A 21,085-nucleotide genomic window follows, 5' to 3' on the forward strand; every position below is an offset into this window, starting at 1 on the left:
TAGGGGCTGATGGCTCCTGATGTATGGGATACACCAGAGAGTGTGAGGAGGAGACTGGTCAGATCTCTGGGCTGGTAACACACAGTAACATGATGTGAGGAGGAGAGCAGTAGTATAATAGGGGCTGATGGCTCCTGATGTATGAGATACACCAGAGAGTGTGGGGAGGAGACTGGTCAGATCTCTGGGCTGGTAACACACAGTGACATGATGTGAGGAGGAGAGCAGTAGTAGAATAGGGATGAAGGCTCCTGACTCCCCCACTTGCAGATATATTTTCCTCATTAGTGTGTACTGGCGGAGGAGGGTGTAGGATAAGAGATTGCTGTAGTGACTGAGTAAGGAGAATATGTGACTCTTTCCTGTAATAAGTGTTTATTACTCACCTGTGCTGATATCTGTAGGGATTTCCTCCTCCTTACATTGCTGATCACCCCTCACATACATCTCTTCTTCTCCCTCTATATCTTCTGCCTTCATATCAGTCACATACGTCTCTTCTTCTCCCTCTATATCTTCTGCCTTCATATCAGTCACATACGTCTCTTCTTCTCCCTCTGTATCTTCTGTTTTAATATCAGACAGACGTTCTACCTAAAAAACAAAATAATGACATTTGCATACAGTCAGATTAAACTGAGGTGAAACAGTATAATATCAGTGTTTAAAACACACAGCTGCTCTACAGATCATATAGTGACAGTCACTTTGGTATATTGGGAAGACCGTAAATCCCACCTACCTGATCCTCCTGTGGGATCCTGTGATTCTCCTCTGTACAATCTTGGGAATACAGAGGACGGGGACATCTCTCTGGGGTATCTCTGTTACTGGGCCCATCTGTAGGAGACACACAGTGACTGAGTACAATGTATATATGTGATTATCAGATGATGTGTGTATATAGGGGCCCCCATACCTGCTCTCCCCTGTACAATGCATGACAGTCTCCTGTTACCCAGTGATGTGAGGGGCCGGTGATTCTCCATCATCATGTCCTTGTACACACCCCTGTGTTCCTCTATATACTCCCCCTCCTGCATGGAGACATAGACAGTGACATACTGACATCTTATAGGAACCTGACACACACAATGATACAGTCATCGCCCAGACACATCCCCTGGTGTTACTGTATAATGCCCCATTCCCAGCAGTCACCTCTCCAGTCATCACCCAAACACATACCCTGGTGTTACTGTATAAAGTCCCATTCCCAGCAGTCACCTCTCCAGTCATCACCCGGACACGTCCCCTGGCGTTACTGTATAATGCCCCATTCCCAGCAGTCACCTCTCCAGTCATCACCCAGACACATCCCCTGGTGTTATTGTATAATGCCCCATTCTCAGCGGTCACCTCTCCAGTCATCACCCAAACACATACCCTGGTGTTACTGTAAAATGTCCCATTCCCAGCAGTCACCTCTCCAGTCATCACACAGACACATCCCCTGGTGTTATTGTATAATGCCCCATTATCAGCGGTCACCTCTCCAGTCATCACCCAGACACATCCCCCGGTGTTACTGTATAATGCCCCATTCCCAGCAGTCACCGCTCCGGTCATCACTCAGACATGTCCCCTGGTGTTACTGTATAATGTCCCATTCCCAGCAGTCAATCTCCAGTCATCACCCAGACACATCCCCTGGTGTTACTGTATAATGTCCCATTCCCAGCAGTCACCTCTCCAGTCATCACCCAGACACATCCCCCGATGTTACTGTATAATGTCCCATTCCCAGCAGTCACCTCTCCAGTCATCACCCAGACACATCCCCCGGTGTTACTGTATAATGTCCCATTCCCAGCAGTCACCTCTCCAGTCATCACCCAGACACATTCCCTGGTGTTACTGTATAATGCCCCATTCCCAGCAGTCACCTCTCCAGTCATCACCCAGACACATCCCCTGGTGTTACTGTATAATGACCCATTCCCAACAGTCACCTCTCCAGTCATCACCCAGACACATCCCCTGGTGTTACTGTATAATGTCCCATTCCCAGCAGTCACCTCTCCAGTCCTCACCCAGACACATCCCCCGGTGTTACTGTATAATGTCCCATTCCCAGCAGTCACCTCTCCAGTCATCACCCAGACACATCCCCTGGTGTTACTGTATAATATCCCATTCCCAGCAGTCACCTCTCCAGTCATTACCCAGACACATCCCCTGGTGTTACTGTATAATGCCCCATTCCCAGCAGTCACCTCTCCAGTCATCACCCAGACACACACCCTGGTGTTACTGTATAATGCCCCATTCCCCAGTCACCTCTCCAGTCATCACCCAGACACATCCTCTAGTGTTACTGTATAATGTCCCATTCCCAGCAGTCACCTCTCCAGTCATCACCCAGACACATCCCCTGGTGTTACTGTATAATGTACCATTCCCAGTAGTCACCTCTCCAGTCATCACCCAGACACATCCTCTAGTGTTACTGTATATTATCCCATTCCCAGCAGTCACCTTTCCAGTCATCACCCAGACACGTCCCCTGGTGTTACTGTATAATGCCCCATTCCCAGCAGTCACCTCTCCAGTCAGCAGCTGAATGATCTTGTTGGTGAGTTCCAGGATCTTCTGTTCATTGTGCCTCTCATGTATCAGTGAGTGAGGTGGAGGCACCGTGATGGGGCTCTGGGTCCTGCTCAGTCCTCCTGACACATGGGGATGGCTGCTGGGTGTCTCACACTCACCGGATGTCTTCCTCACTACTGTGTAATCCTGTGTATTGGGGACGACATCAATGAAAAGTTGAATTAAACTCCACCTAAATGGGGCTGATTTTTCGGGTGTTCATGGAGCATAATATACAAGCGGAGTCTATTTTTTAAAATATGTTTTCATTGACTCTGAAGCGTATTGAACAAAAGATCAAAGAGATGAAAAGACGGAGATAACACGCAGAGGAAGCCAGCAGGGACATAAGTAACATTCTCCTCGTTTCCTCCACTCTCAGGTAGGTTAATTGTCTCCCAATGAGAAGTGACCCCTGGTGTGTAAGTGTGTGTATGTACGATTGGGTATGTATGATTGGGTAGTGTGGAACCGGCACGAAAACAAACAACAGGCGTTAGGCTCCGCACCCCACAACCCCTTCTCTATATAATACCTGCACACTCCACCTGGCCTTCAGTTTCATTTTCTAACAAAGCCGTATGAACCCTCAGGAATAATACAAAAAACAATTGTCACAATAGAAGATGACAGGGTGGGAGCGCAGTGGCCCCCAGCTGGATTATGAGGAGTACTAAACTCAAGTTTCCTCATTCATCCACGATAGGGAACAAAATATACGTTATGATAAGAACTTACCGTTAATAACGGTATTTCTCCTAAGTCCACAGGATAACAATGGGATATGATGTAGCTACAGCGGATTTGCACCAATCGGTCAAAGCTTTTCTGCCTCCCAGCATGCAACGGGCCCGTCCATATATCCCCGCCTCATGGCTCAGGCAAATCAGTTGTATTCCAAAGCTCAAGGCAGGAACATCATAGAAAGCCCTAATCAGGCGAGAAGAACACACATGCACACCCTTCCGTACAAGAAGGAAGAGGTTAGTGAGTAAAAGGATCCTCAAATCAGGTGCGTCAGGGGGGCATCCCTGTGGATCCTGTGGACTTAGGAGAAATACCGTTATCAACGGTAAGTTCTTACCATAACATATATTTCTCCGGCAGTGTCCACAGGTTATCCACAGGATAACAATGGGACTTCGCAAAGCAATTTAGTAGTGGGGACGCTCCTGATTGGACAGGAGAATCCTTCGCCAGAATTCAGCGTCATGAGAGGCAAAGGTATCCACGGCATAATGTCTACTGAATGTGTTAATGGAAGACCATGTGGCTGCCTTACATATCTATTCTGCTGAAGCACCACATTGTGCTGCCCATGATGGACCTACCTTACGAGTAGAGTGAGCAGAGACATTAGCCGGAACAGGGAGATCAGCCTGAGAATATGCTTCTAATATCATCATCCGAAGCCATCTTGCCAGTGTCTGCTTATCAGCAAGCCATCCTCTCTTGTGAAATCCATAGAGAACGAAGAGGGAATCTGTCTTTCTGATGGCACTGGTACGATCCACGTAGATCCTTAAAGCACGGACCACGTCCAGCGATGCATCTCCCGCAGAAAGGCCCGAAACCTGAAAAGCCAGGACTACAATTTCTTCATTAAGGTGGAATTTAGACACCACCTTAGGAAGATACCCAGATCTAGTTCTGAGAACTGCTTTATCTGGATAAAAAAAATCAGGAATGCGGAACAACCTGACAATGCCCCTAAATCTGATACTCTTCTAGCTGACGCCATAGCCAGTAGAAAGAGAACTTTAGCTGTCAACCATTTAAGATCCACTTTATTAAGTGGTTCAAATGGGGCAACTTGAAGGGCTGTCAAGACTAAACTTAAGTCCCAAGGCACTGTAGGAGGAACAAAAGAAGGTTGAATGCTCAGCATTCCCTGGAAAAAAGTACGCACATCCTGTAAGTTTGCAATTTTCTTTTGGAACCATACAGTCAATTCCGACACTTGCACTCTCAAGGAAGCCACCTTCAAACCTTTAACCATTCCTGCCTGAAGGAATGCTAAGACCCTGGAAACTCTAAAAGACTTAGGGTCCATTTTCCGTTCACTGCACAAATGAATATAGGTTTGCCATATTCGGTGATAAATGCGAGCTGAGGAAGGTTTCCTTGCTCTGAGCATTGTTTGAATTACCTGTTGTGAGAATCCTCTTGACTTCAGGATAGAGGTTTCAAGAGCCACGCCGTCAAAGACAGTCGATCCAGATGTCTGTTTAATGAGGACCCTGCATTAGTAGATCTGGACGTTGAGGTAGCAGAAGTGGAGCATCCATCGACATTCTCTGCAGATCTATGTACCAATGCCTTCTGGGCCAAGCCGGAGCTATTAGAATCACAGCACCCTTTCCTTGCTTTATCTTTCTTACCACCCTGGGTAATAGGGTGATTGGAGGAAACACATAAGCCAGATGAAAGTCCCATCTCACCGACTGGGCATTCACAAAGATCGCTCTGGGATCCTTTGTTCTTAACCCGTATGCGAGTACTTTGTTGTTCTGATGGGACGCCATGAGATCTATCACTGGCAACCCCCACTTTTCTACTAGAGTCTGGAAGACCTCCGGGTGTAGAGCACAATCGCTTGCCTGAATGGCGTGTCGACTGAGAAAGTCCGCTTCCCAGTTTAGGACTCCCAGAATGAACACTGCGGACAAGGCTGGATGATGAAGTTCTGCCCACTTTAGTATGTGACTTACCTCCGTCATCACTTTTCGGCTGCGAGTTCCTCCCTGATGGTTGAGGTACGCCACTGCCGTCGCATTGTCCGAGCGGATCTGAACTGGTTTTCCCCAAAGAATTTCCTTTGCTTGAATCAGTGCCATGTATATGACCCGAAGTTCCAATATATTTATTGGCAAGCGACCTTCTTCCTTGGTCCATTGCCCCTAGAAACATGACCTTCCTGACACTGCTCCCAAACCCTGGAAACTGGCATTTGTTGTCAAAATTTCCCAATCTAATATCCGAAAAGGGTCTCCCCTTGTCCAGATGGGATGTCTGTAGCCACCAGGCTAATGACCTTCTTACTTCTATCGTAAGAACCATAGTTTGCGTTTTTATCATCTGATGCAACCCATTCCATGAATCAGATGCTGCAGAGGCCTCGAGTGGAACTGTGCATACTCCACCATGTCGAAAGTTTACACCATCAAACCCATCACACTCATTGCTGCGTGAATGGATACCTTTTGACTGTGTAGCAAGTCCTGAATCCTTGACTGAACCTTGGATATCTTGTTCAGAGGTAACATTACTCTCTGAAGACTTGAATCCAGTACAGCCACCAAGTGAGTCATCCGCTGTGACGGAACCAGAGACGATTTTGTCAAATTTATGAGCCACCCATGTCTTTGTAGACACGTTATTGTCTGTTGCAGATGACATAGGAGCAATTCCTGCGACTGTGCCAGGATTAAAAGATCGTTGAGGTATGGAAAAATTCTTATCCCCTGCTGGCGGAGTAAGCTGCGATTACCACCATAATCTTGGTAAATACTCTGGGGGCTGTGGCTAACCCAAAGGGTAGGGCCTGGAACTGAAAATGCTGTTGGAGGATAGCGAACCTGAGATAATACTGATGGGACAGCGCTATAGGAACATGTAGGTAAGCATCCTGTATATCCAGGGATGCCATATAATCCCCTGGCTCCATGGCCAAAATGATGGAACGTAAAGTCTCCATGTGAAACCGAGGTACCCAAATGTATTTGTCCAGAAATTTGAGATTGAGAATGGTCCAAAATGACCCATTTGGCTTCTGAACTAGAAACAGGTTGGAGTAAAAACCCTGTCCTCATTGTGCAGGAGGAACTGGAATGACAACTCCTGACTGAAGCAATTTCTGAACTGCCTCTTGCAAAGCCCTGGCCTTCGTCTCTACCCGAGATGAGCTGGTACAAAAAAAAAACCCTTTAAAGAGGGTGCTTCTTGAAGGCAAAAGCATAACCTAGAGATACCGCTTCCTGCACCCAGGCATCTGTCGTAGACTGCTGCCAGATCTGTGCAAACTGAAGAAGTCGGCCCCCCACCCGGGGCTCCCCCAGGTAGAGGCCCGCACCATCAGGCTGATGGCTTATTATCTGTTTTACCAACCGGTCCTAAGGTAGCCCTAAGTGGGATTCGAACACCGGTCCCTATGGGGCATTAGTCCACTAGGCCATGAGAGCTATACTATTGGGCCGTTGGTTTTACTATTCTAAATACTCTTTATAGCTAAATAAATTCTGAATAAATCCTATGTCTCTCCTTATAGGTACTAATGTATACAAAATGTATTTATATTGTTATTCGATCTAGTTTGAGTGTTGCTATTTGGTTATATATGCTGTACTTATGTCCATTGGTGTACAATTCCTATGTATATTCGCAAAAGTTTGGCGCCTAATTAGGCATATAAACGCTGATTGTTATCATTCATTATACTAACCTGTGAACAAGTAATTAGATAGCTGCACGGATTGGTCATCCTTGCTTTAAAAAGAATCATCTCAGCACATTGTTACACCTTTTGATGAAACCGTTGTTGGGGATAATGGAGAAACGCGTTAAGGACCCGCTATGCTGCTGATAATAGCTTCGGCATGGCACTTATCCACCGCCACAGCCAGAGCCGTCTCACCAGTAGCACCCGCTACAGCCGTCTGTCCGAGAGATGCGCCCTCCTTCACACACCGAGCTGATACCACTGCTCCCACACCGAAATCACGGACCCTGAGTGCTGATCATCGGTCTCGCTGAGACCACACTGGAACCAGTGGTGAGCTAACAAATCTCTAGGCGGATGGGGAGGTGGTAGCATAGCGCACTCTCCACGGCCACAGCTCAGCTTAGCAGCTATTATAAAAGCATTTGAATTCAATTCACTATGAGACTCTCTTGAGATTCATTAATGTGTGCTGTGAGTACTCAGTGGACTACCACTTGAACTATATTCTGTATATGGACTGACTGTTGGTCTATTAGGTGTTTCTAAAATGAAACGTGCTACACCGTGCTTTAATATCAGCAGTGTTATTCATTGTTCTTATATACACTGCTCAAAAAAATAAAGGGAACACTTAAACAACACAATGTAACTCCAAGTCAATTACACTTCTGTGAAATCAAACTGTCCACTTAGGAAGCAACACTGATTGACAATCAATTTCACATGCTGTTGTGCAAATGGAATAGACAACAGGTGGAAATTATAGGCAATTAGCAAGACACCACTAATAAAGGAGTTGTTCTGCAGGTGGTGACCACAGACCACTTCTCAGCTCCTATGCTTTCTGGCTGATGTTTTGGTCACTTTTGAAAGCTGGCGGTGCTTTCACTCTTGTGGTAGCATGAGACGGAGTCTACAACCCACACAAGTGGCTCAGGTAGTGCAGCTCATCCAGGATGGCACATCAATGCGAGCTGTGGCAAGAAGGTTTGCTGTGTCTGTCAGCGTAGTGTCCAGAGCATGGAGGCGCTACCAGGAGACAGGCCAGTACATCAGGAGACGTGGAGGAGGCCGTAGGAGGGCAACAACCCAGCAGCAGGACCGCTACCTCCGCCTTTATGCAAGGAGGAACAAGAGGAGCACTGCCAGAGCCCTACAAAATGACCTCCAGCAAGCCACAAATGTGCATGTGTGTACTCAAACGATCAGAAACAGACTCCATGAGGGTGGTATGAGGGCCCGACGTCCACAGGTGGGGGTTGTGCTTGCAGCCCAACACCGTACAGGACGTTTGGCATTTGCCAGAGAACACCAAGATTGCCAAATTCGCCACTGGTGCCCTGTGCTCTTCACAGATGAAAGCAGGTTCTCACTGAGCACGTGAGACAGACGAGACAGAGTCTGGAGACGCCAAGGAGAATGTTCTGCTGCCTGCAACATCCTCCAGCATGACCGGTTTGGCAGTGGGTCAGTAATGGTGTGGGGTGGCATTTCTTTGGGGGGGCCGTACAGCCCTCCATGTGCTCGCCAGAGGTAGCCTGACCGCCATTAGGTACCGAGATGAGATCCTCATACCCCTTGTGAGACCATATGCTGGTGCGGTTGGACCTGGGTTCCTCCTAGTGCAAGAAAATGGTAGACCTCATGTGGCTGGAGTGTGTTAGCAGTTCCTGCAAGACAAAGGCATTGATGCTATGGACTGGCCCGCCCGTTCCCCAGACCTGAATCCAATTGAGCACATCTGGGACATCATGTCTCGCTCCATCCACCAACGTTGCACCACAGACTGTCCAGGAGTTGGCGGATGCTTTAGTGCGGCTTTGGAGGAGATCCCTCAGGAGACCATCCGCTACCTCATCAGGAGCATGCCCAGGCATTGTAGGGAGGTCATACAGGCACGTGGAGGACATTACATCAAAGTTGGATCAGCCTGTAGTGTGTTTTTCCACTTTAATTTTGAGTGTGACTCCAAATCCAGACCTCCATGGGTTAATAAATTTGATTTCCATTGATAATTTGTGTGTGATTTTGTTGTCAGCACATTCAACTATGTAAAGAACAAAGTATTTAATAAGAATATTTCATTCATTCAGATCTAGGATGTGTTATATTAGTGTCCCCTTTATTTTTTTGAACAGAGTATATGTTTTTTAATATTTCTACATTTTATATTGTCTGAGACAAATACATATTTTACATAAGCGCCTTCTTTTGTGATATCTTAGTGTCATAGTTTTCCTATTACTATAGATATAAGTGATGTCACTGTGACACTCCCAGATCCCCTCACCTCCCCAGTCATGTCCCTGAATTATTACTATAGACATAATTGATGTCACTGTCACACTCCCAGTTCCCCTCACCTCCCCAGTCATGTCCCTGTATTATTACTATAAAATAAGATTTTACTCACCGGTAAATCTATTTCTCGTAGTCCGTAGTGGATGCTGGGAACTCCGTAAGGACCATGGGGAATAGACGGCTCCGCAGGAGACTGGGCACATCTAAAGAAAGATTTAGGACTATCTGGTGTGCACTGGCTCCTCCCCCTATGACCCTCCTCCAAGCCTCAGTTAGGACACTGTGCCCGGAAGAGCTGACACAATAAGGAAAGGATTTTGAATCCCGGGTAAGACTCATACCAGCCACACCAATCACACCATATAACTCGTGATAGGAACCCCGGTTAACAGTATGATAACAAATGGAGCCTCTGAACAGATGGCTCGCCATAACAGCCCGATTTTTGTAACAATAACTTTGTACAAGTATTGCAGACAATCCGCACTTGGGATGGGCGCCCAGCATCCACTACGGACTACGAGAAATAGATTTACCGGTGAGTAAAATCTTATTTTCTCTGACGTCCTAGTGGATGCTGGGAACTCCGTAAGGACCATGGGGATTATACCAAAGCTCCCAAACGGGCGGGAGAGTGCGGATGACTCTGCAGCACCGAATGAGAGAACTCAAGGTCCTCCACAGCCAGGGTATCAATTTTGTAGAATTTTGCAAACGTGTTTGCCCCTGACCAAGTAGCAGCTCGGCCAAGTTGTAAAGCCGAGACCCCTCGGGCAGCCGCCCAAGATGAGCCCACCTTCCTTGTGGAATGGGCTTTTACAGATTTAGGCTGCGGTAGTCCACCGCAGAATGCGCAAGCTGAATAGTGCTACAAATCCAGCGCGCTATAGTCTGCTTAGAAGCAGGAGCACCCAGCTTGTTGGGTGCATCCAGGATAAACAGCGAGTCAGTTTTCCTGACTCCAGCCGTCCTGGAAATATAAATTTTCAGGGCCCTGACTACGTCCAGTAACTTGGAATCCTCCAAGTCCCTAGTAGCCGCAGGCACCACAATAGGTTGGTTCAAGTGAAAGACTGATACCACCTTCGGTAGAAAATGAGGACAAGTCCTCAACTCTGCCCTATCCATATGGAAAGTCAGGTAAGGGCTTTTTTTTTTTATGACAAAGCCGCCAATTCTGACACATGCCTGGCCGAAGCCAGAGCCAACACATGACCACTTATCATGTGAGATATTTCAAATCCACGGTTTTAAGTGGCTCAAACCAATGTGGTTCCAGGAACTCCAAAACCACATTGAGATCCCAAGGTGCCACTGGGGCACAAAAAAGGGGCTGAATATGCAGCACTCCCTTACAACGTCTGAACTTCAGGCTGACATCCTTCCTGGCTTTGATCAGGATAAGAATGACTTCCTCCGGAATGCCTTTTTCACTCAGGATCCGGCGTTCAACCGCCATGCCGTCAACGCAGCCGCGGTAAGTCTTTTAACAGACAGGGCCCCTGCTGCAGCAGATCCTGTCTGAGTGGCAGAGGCCATGGGTCCTCTGAGATCATCTCTTGAAGTTCCTGGTACCAAGCCCTTCTTGGCCAATCCGGAACAATGAGTATAGTTCTTACTCCTCTTTTTCTTATTATCCTTAGTACCTTGGGTATGAGAGGGAGAGGAGGGAACACATAAAACGACCTGTACACCCGTGGTGTCACTAGAGCGTCCACAGCGATCGCCTGAGGTTCTCTTGACCTGGCGCAATATCTTTTTTATTGAGGCGGGACGCCATCATGTCCACCTGTGGTCTTTCCCAACGGTTTACCAGCATTTGGAAGACTTCTGGATGACGTCCCTATTCTCCCGGGTGGAGTCTGCTGCGGAAGTCTGCTTCCCAGTTGTCCACTCCCGGAATGAACACTGCTGCCAGTGCTACCCCATGATTTTCCGCCCAACGGGGAATCCTTGTGGCTTCTGCCATTGCCCTCCTGCTTCTTGTGCCGCCCTGCCTGTTTACATGGGCGAGCACCGTGATGTTGTCTGATTGGATCAGTACGGCTGGTTTTGAAGCAGGGGCCTTGTTTGGGTTAGGGCCTTGTAAATGGCTCTTAGCTCCAGAAAATTTATGTGAAGTGAAATCTCCTGTTTGGACCACAGTCCTTGGAATTTCATTCCCTGTGTGACTGCACCCCAGCCCCGAAGGCTGGCATCCGTGGTCACCAGGACCCAGTCCTGTATTCCGAATCTGCGGCTCTCTAGTAGATGAGCCCTCTGCAGCCACCACCGCAGCGACACCCTGGTTCTTGCCGACCGGGTTATCCGCTGCTGTATCTGGAGATGGGACCCGGACCATTTGTCCAACAGGTCCCACTGGAAATTCCTTGCGTGGAACTTTCCTAATGGAATTGCTTCGTACGAAGCTACCATTTTTCCCAGGGCTCGTGTGCATTGATGTACCGACACCTGTCCCGGTCTTAGGAGGTTTCTGACTAGAGATGACAACTCCTCGGCTTTTTCCATTGAAAGAAACACTTTTTTCTGGTCTGTTTCCAGAATCATTCCCAGGAACAGAAGACGTGTCGTCGGGACCAGCTGTGACTTTGGAATTGAGAATCCAGCCCTGCTGTTGCAGCACTTCCCGAGAAAGTGCTACCCCCTTACCAACTGTTCCTTGGAGCTCGCCTTTATCAGGAGATCGTCCAAGTACGGGATAATTAAACTCCCTTCTTGCGAAGGAGTATCATCATTTCGGTCATTACCCTGGTAAAGACCCTCGGTGCCGTGGATAATCCAAACGGCAGCATCTGGAACCGATAGTGACAGTCCTGTACCCCAACCTTGAGGTACTCCTGGTGAGGAGGGCAAATGGGGACATGCAGGTAAGTATCCTTGATGTCCAGAGAGACCCTGTAATCCCCCTCGTCCAGGTTCGCAATAATCGCCCTGAGCGATTCCATCTTGAACTTGAATCTTTTGTTATATGTGTTCAAGGATTTTAAATTTAAGATGGGTCTCACCGAACCGTCCGGTTTCGGTACCACAAACATTGTGGAAAAGTAACCCTTTTCCTGTTGAAGGAGGGGTACCTTGATAATCACTTGCTGTGAATACAGTTTTTGGATAGCCACCAACACTGCCTCCCTGGCAGAGGGAGTTGCCGGTACGGCAGATTTTAGGAAACGGCGGGGGGGGGGAGACGTCTCGAATTTCAGCCTGTACCCCTGAGACACTGTTTGAAGAACCCAGGGATCCACCTGTGAGAGAGCCCACTGTGCGCTGAATTTCTGAGAGGGGCCCCCACCGTACCCGGGTCCGCCTGAGCAGCCCCAGCGTCATGCTGTGGACTTACCGGACGCAGGGGAGGACTTCTGCTCTTGGGAACTAGCTGTGTGCTGCAGCTTTTTTCCTCTACCTTTTCCTCTTGGCAGAAAAGATGAGCCTCTAGTCATCTACTTTTCTGGGGCCGAAGGGACTGTACCTGATAATACAGTGCTTACTTTTGCTGTGGGGTAGCTTGTGGCAAAAGTTTTGATTTCCCAGCCGTAGCTGTGGAAACGAGGTCTGAAAGACCATCCCCAAACAGTTCCACCCCCTTATAGGGCAAACTGCCATGGGCCGTTTTGAATCGGCATCGCCCGACCATTGCCGAGTCCATAACCCCCGTCTGGCGGCAATGGTTTTACATATCGCTTATAAGTGATGCCGGTCGGCAAATATCCCTCTGTGCATCACGCATGTATAAGACAGCGTCTTTTATATGCTCTATTTTCAGCAAAATATTGTCCCTATCTATAGTATAAATATTATCCGACAGGGAATCTGACCACGCAGCTGCCGCACTGCCCATCCATGCCGAGGCAATAGCAGGTCTCAATATAATGCCCGTGTGTGTGTATATAGCTTAAAGGGTAGTTTTCTGCTTTCTATCAGCAGGTCCTTCAGGGCGGCCGTATCCGGAGACGGTAGTGCCACCTTTTTTAATAAGCGTGTAACCGCTTTATCTACCCTAGGGGGTATTTCCCAACGTGACCTATCCTCTGGCGGAAAAGGGTACGCTGCTTAGAAATTATCAATTTCTTATCGGGGGAAGTCCACGCTTCCTCACACACCTCATATCAATTCCTCAGATGCAGGAAAACTACTGGTAGTTTTCTGTCACCAAACATAATACCCTTTTTTGTGGTACCTGGGGTATTATCAGAAATGTATAATACATTTTTCATTGCCTCAATCATGTAACGGGTGGCCCTATTGGAAGGTACACTAGTCTCATCGTCGTCGACACTGGAGTCGGTATCCGTGTCAACATCTGTGTCTGCCATCTGAGGTAGCGGGCGTTTTAGAGCCCCTGATGACATTTGAGACGCTTGGACAGGCACAAGCTGAGCAGCCAGCTGTCCTATGTCGTCAAACCTTTTATGTAAGGAGTTGACACTGTCACGTAATTCCTTCCATAAGTCCATCCACACCGGTGTCGACCCCGCAAGGGGGTGACATCCCATTCACAGGCATTTGCTCCGCCTCCACATCATTATCCTCATCATACATGTCGACACAGCAGTACCGACACACAGCACACACACAGGGAATGCTCTGACAGAGGACAGGACCCCACAAAGCCCTTTGGGGAGACAGAGGGAGAGTATGCCAGCACACACCAGAGCGCTATATATCACAGGGATATCACTATACAGAGTGTTTTTCCCTTATAGCTGCATAATATATTTATACTGCGCCTAATTTGTGCCCCCCCTCTCTTTTTAACCCTTTTCTGTAGTGCAGGACTGCAGGGGAGAGCCAGGGAGCGATCCCTCCAGCGGGGCTGTGAGGGAAAATGGCGCCAGTGTGCTGAGGGAGATGGCTCCGCCCCTTTTTCGGCGGGCTTTCTCCCGCTACTGTAAAGTTCTGGCAGGGGTTAATAAACACCTATATAGCCCCTGGGGCTATATATGGTGTCAGTTTGCCAGCCAAGGTGTTAATATTGCTGCTCAGGGCGCCCCCCCCCAGCGCCCTGCACCCATCAGTGACCGCAGTGTGTGGTGTGCATGAGGAGCAATGGCGCACAGCTGCAGTGCTGTGCGCTACCTTGGAGAAGACAGAAGTCTTTAGCCGCCGATTTTCCGGACCACCTTCTTGCTTCTGGCTCTGTAAGGGGGACGGCGGCGCGGCTCCGGGAACGGACGACGAGGTCGGGTCCTGTGTTCGATCCCTCTGGAGCTAATGGTGTCCAGTAGCCTAAGAAGCCCAAGCTACCACCACTTAGGTAGGTTCGCTTCTTCTCCCCTTAGTCCCTCGATGCAGTGAGCCTGTTGCCAGCAGGTCTCACTGAAAATAAAAAAACCTAACATATACTTTCTTCCTAGGAGCTCAGGAGAGCCCCTAGTGTGCATCCAGCTCAGCCGGGCACAGAAATCTAACTGAGGCTTGGAGGAGGGTCATAGGGGGAGGAGCCAGTGCACACCAGATAGTCCTAAATCTTTCTTTAGATGTGCCCAGTCTCCTGCGGAGCCGTCTATTCCCCATGGTCCTTACGGAGTTCCCAGCATCCACTAGGACGTCAGAGAAATATAAGTGATGTCACTGTGACGCTCCTAGATCCCCTCACCTCCCCAGCCATGTCTCTGTTGTAACGAAATGACATGGACTTGGACTGAGAACCTTTTTATTCATCACTCGTTTCTCACAGTATAATGTACTTTTTAATCCTTGGCCCAGTCTAGGTATATACACCAGAGCATAGGTGTAACATGTATACTGTTATTTCATGATATTAGGTATTTTTTGTCCTTGCTATTACCTGCAATATGGTATGTATTGGAGATATAAAGACAATTGTCATACTGTGTGACTATAGCAGGACAGGCCATAGTGTGTGACAGGAGGAGAGCCAGGCAGCTGTGCTAGCTCATTACCATTTGTATCACATATGCGAGTCCATTGTGTGAGGTGTGATAGGTGTTGCTGGTAATGTAATCAGAACAATGACTGAGTGACTGGTAAAATAGCTAGCTGTCAGCCCAGGTCATCTAGGTCATCAGGGAATTTGGGAGGTAATTAGGTTAGAACTCCCAGAGGATGTACAATGGGTCTCCACAGCACTATACTGGCTGAAATAGCCTTGGGATATCCTGACCCAACCTCCTGAGTAGACTGTTTGGCACCAGAGGGGATCTGCAGTCAGGTATATAAGGAGAGCAGGTCTCAATGGAAGAGAGCATAGTTGCCAATTCAGCTTATAACAAGCGGAATTGGGCTTGTTTTTTCTTCTGGTTGCTTATTTTTTTGGGTGGTTGCTTGTTGCTTGTTTTTGGGCTTATAATTTTTTTTGCTGCTTGTTTTTGGGCTTCTTTTGTTTTTAGGTATCACTGACACCGACTTTCAGAGATAATTAGTCATTCATCCATATAACACAGATCCTCACACAGACATACTGTAGGTGAGACGTTGTGGATGAATAGAGTATTAAAGAAATGATGATGAGTCATTCATTATGTCTATTGTTGCCGACTGCTGGTTGTGTGTATTCAGTAGGGCTAATTTGTTTTTAACAATGACAACAACAAAGACACTGACCAGACACACAACAGTGAAGCAATTCAGGACCACTTTATGTGGTATTCTTTATGTCAGATATGGTTTAAGACGCTTGGGTATTTGTTGCAAAGATTTTAAACCAACTACCAATATGCTTCAGCGCTTCAACTCAGGAATGTATAACATGGAAGCTTCTATAGATGATGGAGACAGCTCAGATGAATTTGCTTATATCCATTTTACATAAAACCTTTAAAATTCAGTGTGCTATGTACTTTACCTCACAGTATGCCATCTGCAATGCACTTTACTTCACACCGTGTGCCATGCACTTTACCTCACACAATGGCCCTCATTCCGAGTTGTTCGCTCGCTAGCTGCTTTTAGCAGCATTGCACACGCTAGGCCGCCGCCCTCTGGGAGTGTATCTTTGCTTAGCAGAATTGCGAACGAAAGATTAGCAGAATTGCGAATAAATAATTCTTAGCAGTTTCTGAGTAGCTCCAGACCTACTCCTACACTGCGATCAGCTCAGCCCGTTTCGTTCCTGGTTTGACGTCACAAACACGCCCTGCGTTCGGCCAGCCACTCCCCCGTTTCTCCAGACACTCCTGCGTTTTATCCTGGCACGCCTGCGTTTTTCCGCACACTCCCAGAAAACGGTCAGTTTCCGCCCAGAAACACCCACTTCCTGTCAATCACACTCCGATCACTTCAATGATGAAAATTCTTCGTTCGGACGTGAGTAAATCTACTAAGTTTTGTGCTAAATTACTTAGCGCATGCGCACAGCGTACCATGCGCATGCGCATTTTTTCCTTAATCGCTCCGTTGCGAAAATCTGCAACGAGCGAACAACTCGGAATGACCTCCAGTGTGCTATCTGCAATGCACTATACTTCACACAGTGTGCCATGCACTTTACCTCACATAGTATGCCATCTGCAATGCACTTTACCTCTCAGTAATTCCTTTGTTATTTACTGAATTGAGTTACTATTTAATATTTATATATGCATTTATTGTTTTGAATTGTCTTAATAATCTTTTGTTTTGTTACCTTGATTTGGCCTCTTTATTTATTTAATGGAAGTACAAAGTTGGATGTTGTAAGATTATTTGTTTTATCTTTGCATCGAATAAATATTTCACAGTGAATACAAATGACCACAGATACAGTATATACAGTTGGCAATTTTCACTTGAGATTTTTCTTTAGAGGAAACATGAAAGTATAGTATCTTAAATTCACAACTCTAACTATAATATTTATAAAAATTCCAGTATTCTTTAAAAGCCAGTTTTGTGCTGATAAATATCATTGTAAAGACCTTAAAGGCAGATTATATAAATAATGATATGTATTTTAATAAGACAAACAATAATGTTTGTTTTTATATATAAAAAAAAAAAACGAGTTGGGCTTTTTTTTGGGCTTTTTAGGATTGGTTTGGGCTTGTTTTGGGCTTATTTTTCAGTCATCGGTTGCTTGTTTTTCATTTCAGAGTTGGCAACACTGGAAGAGAGTCTATTGTGGTGGATCCTGTGAATCAGACATCAGCTGGAAACACTCTGAACTGGGCATCGCTGTGCCACCAGAGGAAACCCTACCAGGACAGGGTCAGTGTGAGCCAGTACCCCAGGCTGGGGGACACAGGACTGTCTAGCAAGAGGTAGTGGTAAGGATACAGATTATTGCTACTTATGGATGCTGACTGCAAGAGGCTGCTGGAGGATACGTGCTACAAATTACCCTGTAACATGTGACTATTTTATGGTGTTGTGCTGTCATAATAAAGACTTATTTTTTATATATTCTGATCTGCCCAAGTGAATTGAATCCCACAGAGGGTAACTACCGTCCCAGCGAAGTGTGGTTTCCTCACATCTGTATTATTACTATAGATATAAGTGATGTCACTGTGACACTACCAGTTCCACTCACCTCCCCAGTCATGTCCCTGTATTATTACTATAGATATAAGTGATGTCACTGTGACGCTCCCAGATCCCCTCACCTCCCCAGTCATGTCCCTGTATTATTACTATAGATATAAGTGATGTCACTGTGACGCTCCTAGATCACCTCACTTTCCCAGTCATGTCCCTGTATTATTACTATAGATATAAGTGATGTCACTGTGACGCTCCCAGATCCCCTCACCTCCCCAGTCATGTGCCTGTATTATTATAGATATAAGTGATGTCACTGTGACGCTCCCAGATCCTCTCACCTCCACAGTCATGTCCCTGTATTATTACTATAGATATACGTGATGTCACTGTGACGCTCCCAGATCCCCTCACCTCCCCAGTCATGTCCCTGTATTATTACTGTAGATATAAGTGATGTCACTGTGACACTACCAGTTCCACTCACCTCCCCAGTCATGTCCCTGTATTATTACTATAGATATAAGTGATGTCACTGTGAAGCTCCTAGATCACCTCACTTTCCCAGTCATGTTCCTGTATTATTACTATAGATATAAGTGATGTCACTGTGACACTACCAGTTTCCTTCACTTCCCCAGTCATGTCACTGTATTATTACTATAGATATAAGTGATGTCACAGTGACACTACCAGATCCCCTCACTTCCACAGTCATGTCCCTGTATTATTACTATAGATATAAGTGATGTCACTGTGACGCTCCTAGATCACCTCACCTCCCCAGTCATATCCCTGTATTATTACTATAGATATAGGTGATGTCACAGTGACGCTCCCAGATCACCTCAACTCCCCAGTCATGTCCCTGTATTATTACTATAGATATAAGTGATGTCAATGTGATACTTCCCGATCCCCTCACCTCCCCAGTCATGTCCCTGTATTATTACTATAGATAAAAATAATGTCACTGTGACGCTCTAGATCCCCTCACCTCCCCAGTCATGTCCCTGTATTATTACTATAGATATAAGTGATGTCAGTGTGACAATCCCAGATCCCCTCACCTCTCCAGTCAGCAGGTAGATGATCTCCAGGGTGATATTTATTATCCTCTCAGTCCTGTGACTCCCGGCTGTGTCCATGCTTAGTGATAGATGAGAATACAGAACATGTGACGTGTAATAAAGACTCTGGTTCCTCACAGCTGGAATGTCTAGGAATAAATATAATACATGTAACACATATCACAGAGAACACATGTAACACAGATACATGACACTACGTGACAAGTCAGACCCCACCCAATCCCGACCCCACAGCCAGTGATCCCTGGTCAGCGTCTCTCAGAGGTTCCTGTAACTCAACCCCATAAGGCTCCTCAGAGCCACAAAGCCCTATACTGTACGTGCAAGGGGAAGCGGTGCACTAATTTGGGTTCCTGGTCATGTTACAGGGAAAATTACAACAAAAACATAAAAAAAAATTCAGGGCGACCTTTTGATTCATAAACAGAGGAGAGTACACAGGAGAGCAGACGGGGTGTAGATGTGGGGAGAGGGGAACTAAAGTAGGAAATCTGGGTGTACAACGGAGGGTGACCACTCATTAGTTATTATTACTGTGCTGCTATAGGTACAGGACACCACATGCCGCTCCACCTGCAACATAATAATAACAACAGGACACCACATGACGCATAATAACAACAACAACAGGACACCACAGACTGCACCCCTTGTATAGTAACAGGACACCACATGCTGCTCCACCTGCATAATAATAATAACAACAGGACACCACAATCCGATCCCCCTGTATAATAATAATAATAATAATAATAATAACAGCAGGGCTGCTCCTCCTGTATAATAATAATAATAATAATTGGACACCAAAGGCTGCTCCCCCTTTATAATAAAAATAACAGGACACCACAGGCCGCTCCCCCTGTATAATAATAATACAAATAATAATAATAGGCTGCTCTCCATGTATAATAATAATAGCAAGACACCACAGGCCGCTCCCCCTGTATAATAATAATAATAATAACAACAACAGGACACCACATGCTGCTCCCCATGTACAATTATAATAACAAGACACCACAGGCTGCTCCCCCTGTATAATAATAATAATAATAATAACTGGACGGACACCACAGGCTGCTCCCCCTGTATAAAAATAATAAAAACAGGACACCACATGCTGCTCTACATGTATAATAATAACAAGACACCATAGGCTGCTCCCCCTGTAGAATAACAACAACTGGACACCACAGGCTGCTCCCCCTGTATAGTAAGACGCCATTACCTGATCTCCACGGACACTGGGAGGCTGCAGCAACCGATGAAAACTCACTTCCTGTGTGTGGAACGCACAGGCCGGAAGTAGGGTGTGATTGGCACAGGCTGCTTCCTGGTGACTGGCCCCTCCCCTCCTAACCTCCGGCCTCAGCACCGCCCTCTGTACTGACTATTATCATACATGTCCTCAGTGCAGGAGGACGGCGGCCATTTTCTTGTAGACCAGTCCGGCAGCAGCGATAGGTTCCCATGCAGTGTAGTGACGTCAGGTGCAGCGGCCATTTTCCCCTGGTCTGAGCTCTGCCTTCTTTCTATCATTCCCCACCAGGCAGCAGGAGCAGAGAGCAGCCATTGCTGTATCTGTCAGCAGGTAATGATATTCATATTATTATTATTATTCTATAGGCTGAGCAGCTCTGGGGTCAGGTTGCTGTACTACAGGGGGAGCAGCCTCTGGTGCCTTGTTATAGTGCAGCTGAAGCAGCCTCTGGTGCTGCATTATCACTGCACAGGTGGCTGACGCTCTAGTGTCCTATTACTGTAATACAGGTGGCGCAGACCCCGCCGTTACCGTAATACAGGTGGCACAGACCCCGCTGCATTACCGTAATACAGGTGGCGCAGAGCCCGCCGTTACCGTAATACAGGTGGCGCAGAGCCGCCGTCACCGTAATACAAGTGGCGCAGACACCGCCGTTACCGTAATACAGGTGGCGCAGACCCCGCCGTTACCGTAATACAGGTGGCGCAGACCCCGCCGTTACTGTAATACAGGTGACGCAGACCCCGCCGTTACCGTAATTCTATACACGGGACATTACAGTCTGTGTTGTCTTACTCTAGAAGGGGAGTGGCCTGTGGCATCTTCCTATACAGGGGGAGCAGCCTGTGTTGTCATAATATACAGGGGTAGCATCCTGTGCTGTCGTAGTATTCAGGGGGAGTGGCCTGTGTTGTAATAGTATACAGGGGTAGCATCCTGTGCTGTCATAGTATTCAGGGGGAGTGGCCTGTGTTGTAATAG

General features: G+C 46.9%; 1 protein-coding gene across 1 annotated transcript in view; it reads right to left on the minus strand.

Moving 5' to 3' along the window:
* Positions 1 to 20,127, minus strand: part of LOC134983641 (zinc finger protein 665-like) — a 201,967-nt gene extending 181,840 nt beyond the window's left edge. Inside the window, exons 1-6 of the mRNA XM_063949324.1 lie at positions 20,069 to 20,127; positions 18,817 to 18,965; positions 2,545 to 2,736; positions 920 to 1,037; positions 739 to 840; positions 387 to 590 (exon numbers count right to left, since the gene is read on the minus strand). Of these exons, the coding sequence (XP_063805394.1) occupies positions 387 to 590; positions 739 to 840; positions 920 to 1,037; positions 2,545 to 2,736; positions 18,817 to 18,894 (694 nt within the window). The 5' untranslated portion in view covers positions 18,895 to 18,965; positions 20,069 to 20,127. The remainder of the gene's footprint in view (positions 1 to 386; positions 591 to 738; positions 841 to 919; positions 1,038 to 2,544; positions 2,737 to 18,816; positions 18,966 to 20,068) is intronic.
* Between the last annotated feature and the right edge of the window lie 958 nt (positions 20,128 to 21,085).

This window comes from Pseudophryne corroboree, assembly GCF_028390025.1.
Source record: "Pseudophryne corroboree isolate aPseCor3 chromosome 3 unlocalized genomic scaffold, aPseCor3.hap2 SUPER_3_unloc_2, whole genome shotgun sequence".
Lineage (NCBI taxonomy): Eukaryota > Metazoa > Chordata > Amphibia > Anura > Myobatrachidae > Pseudophryne > Pseudophryne corroboree.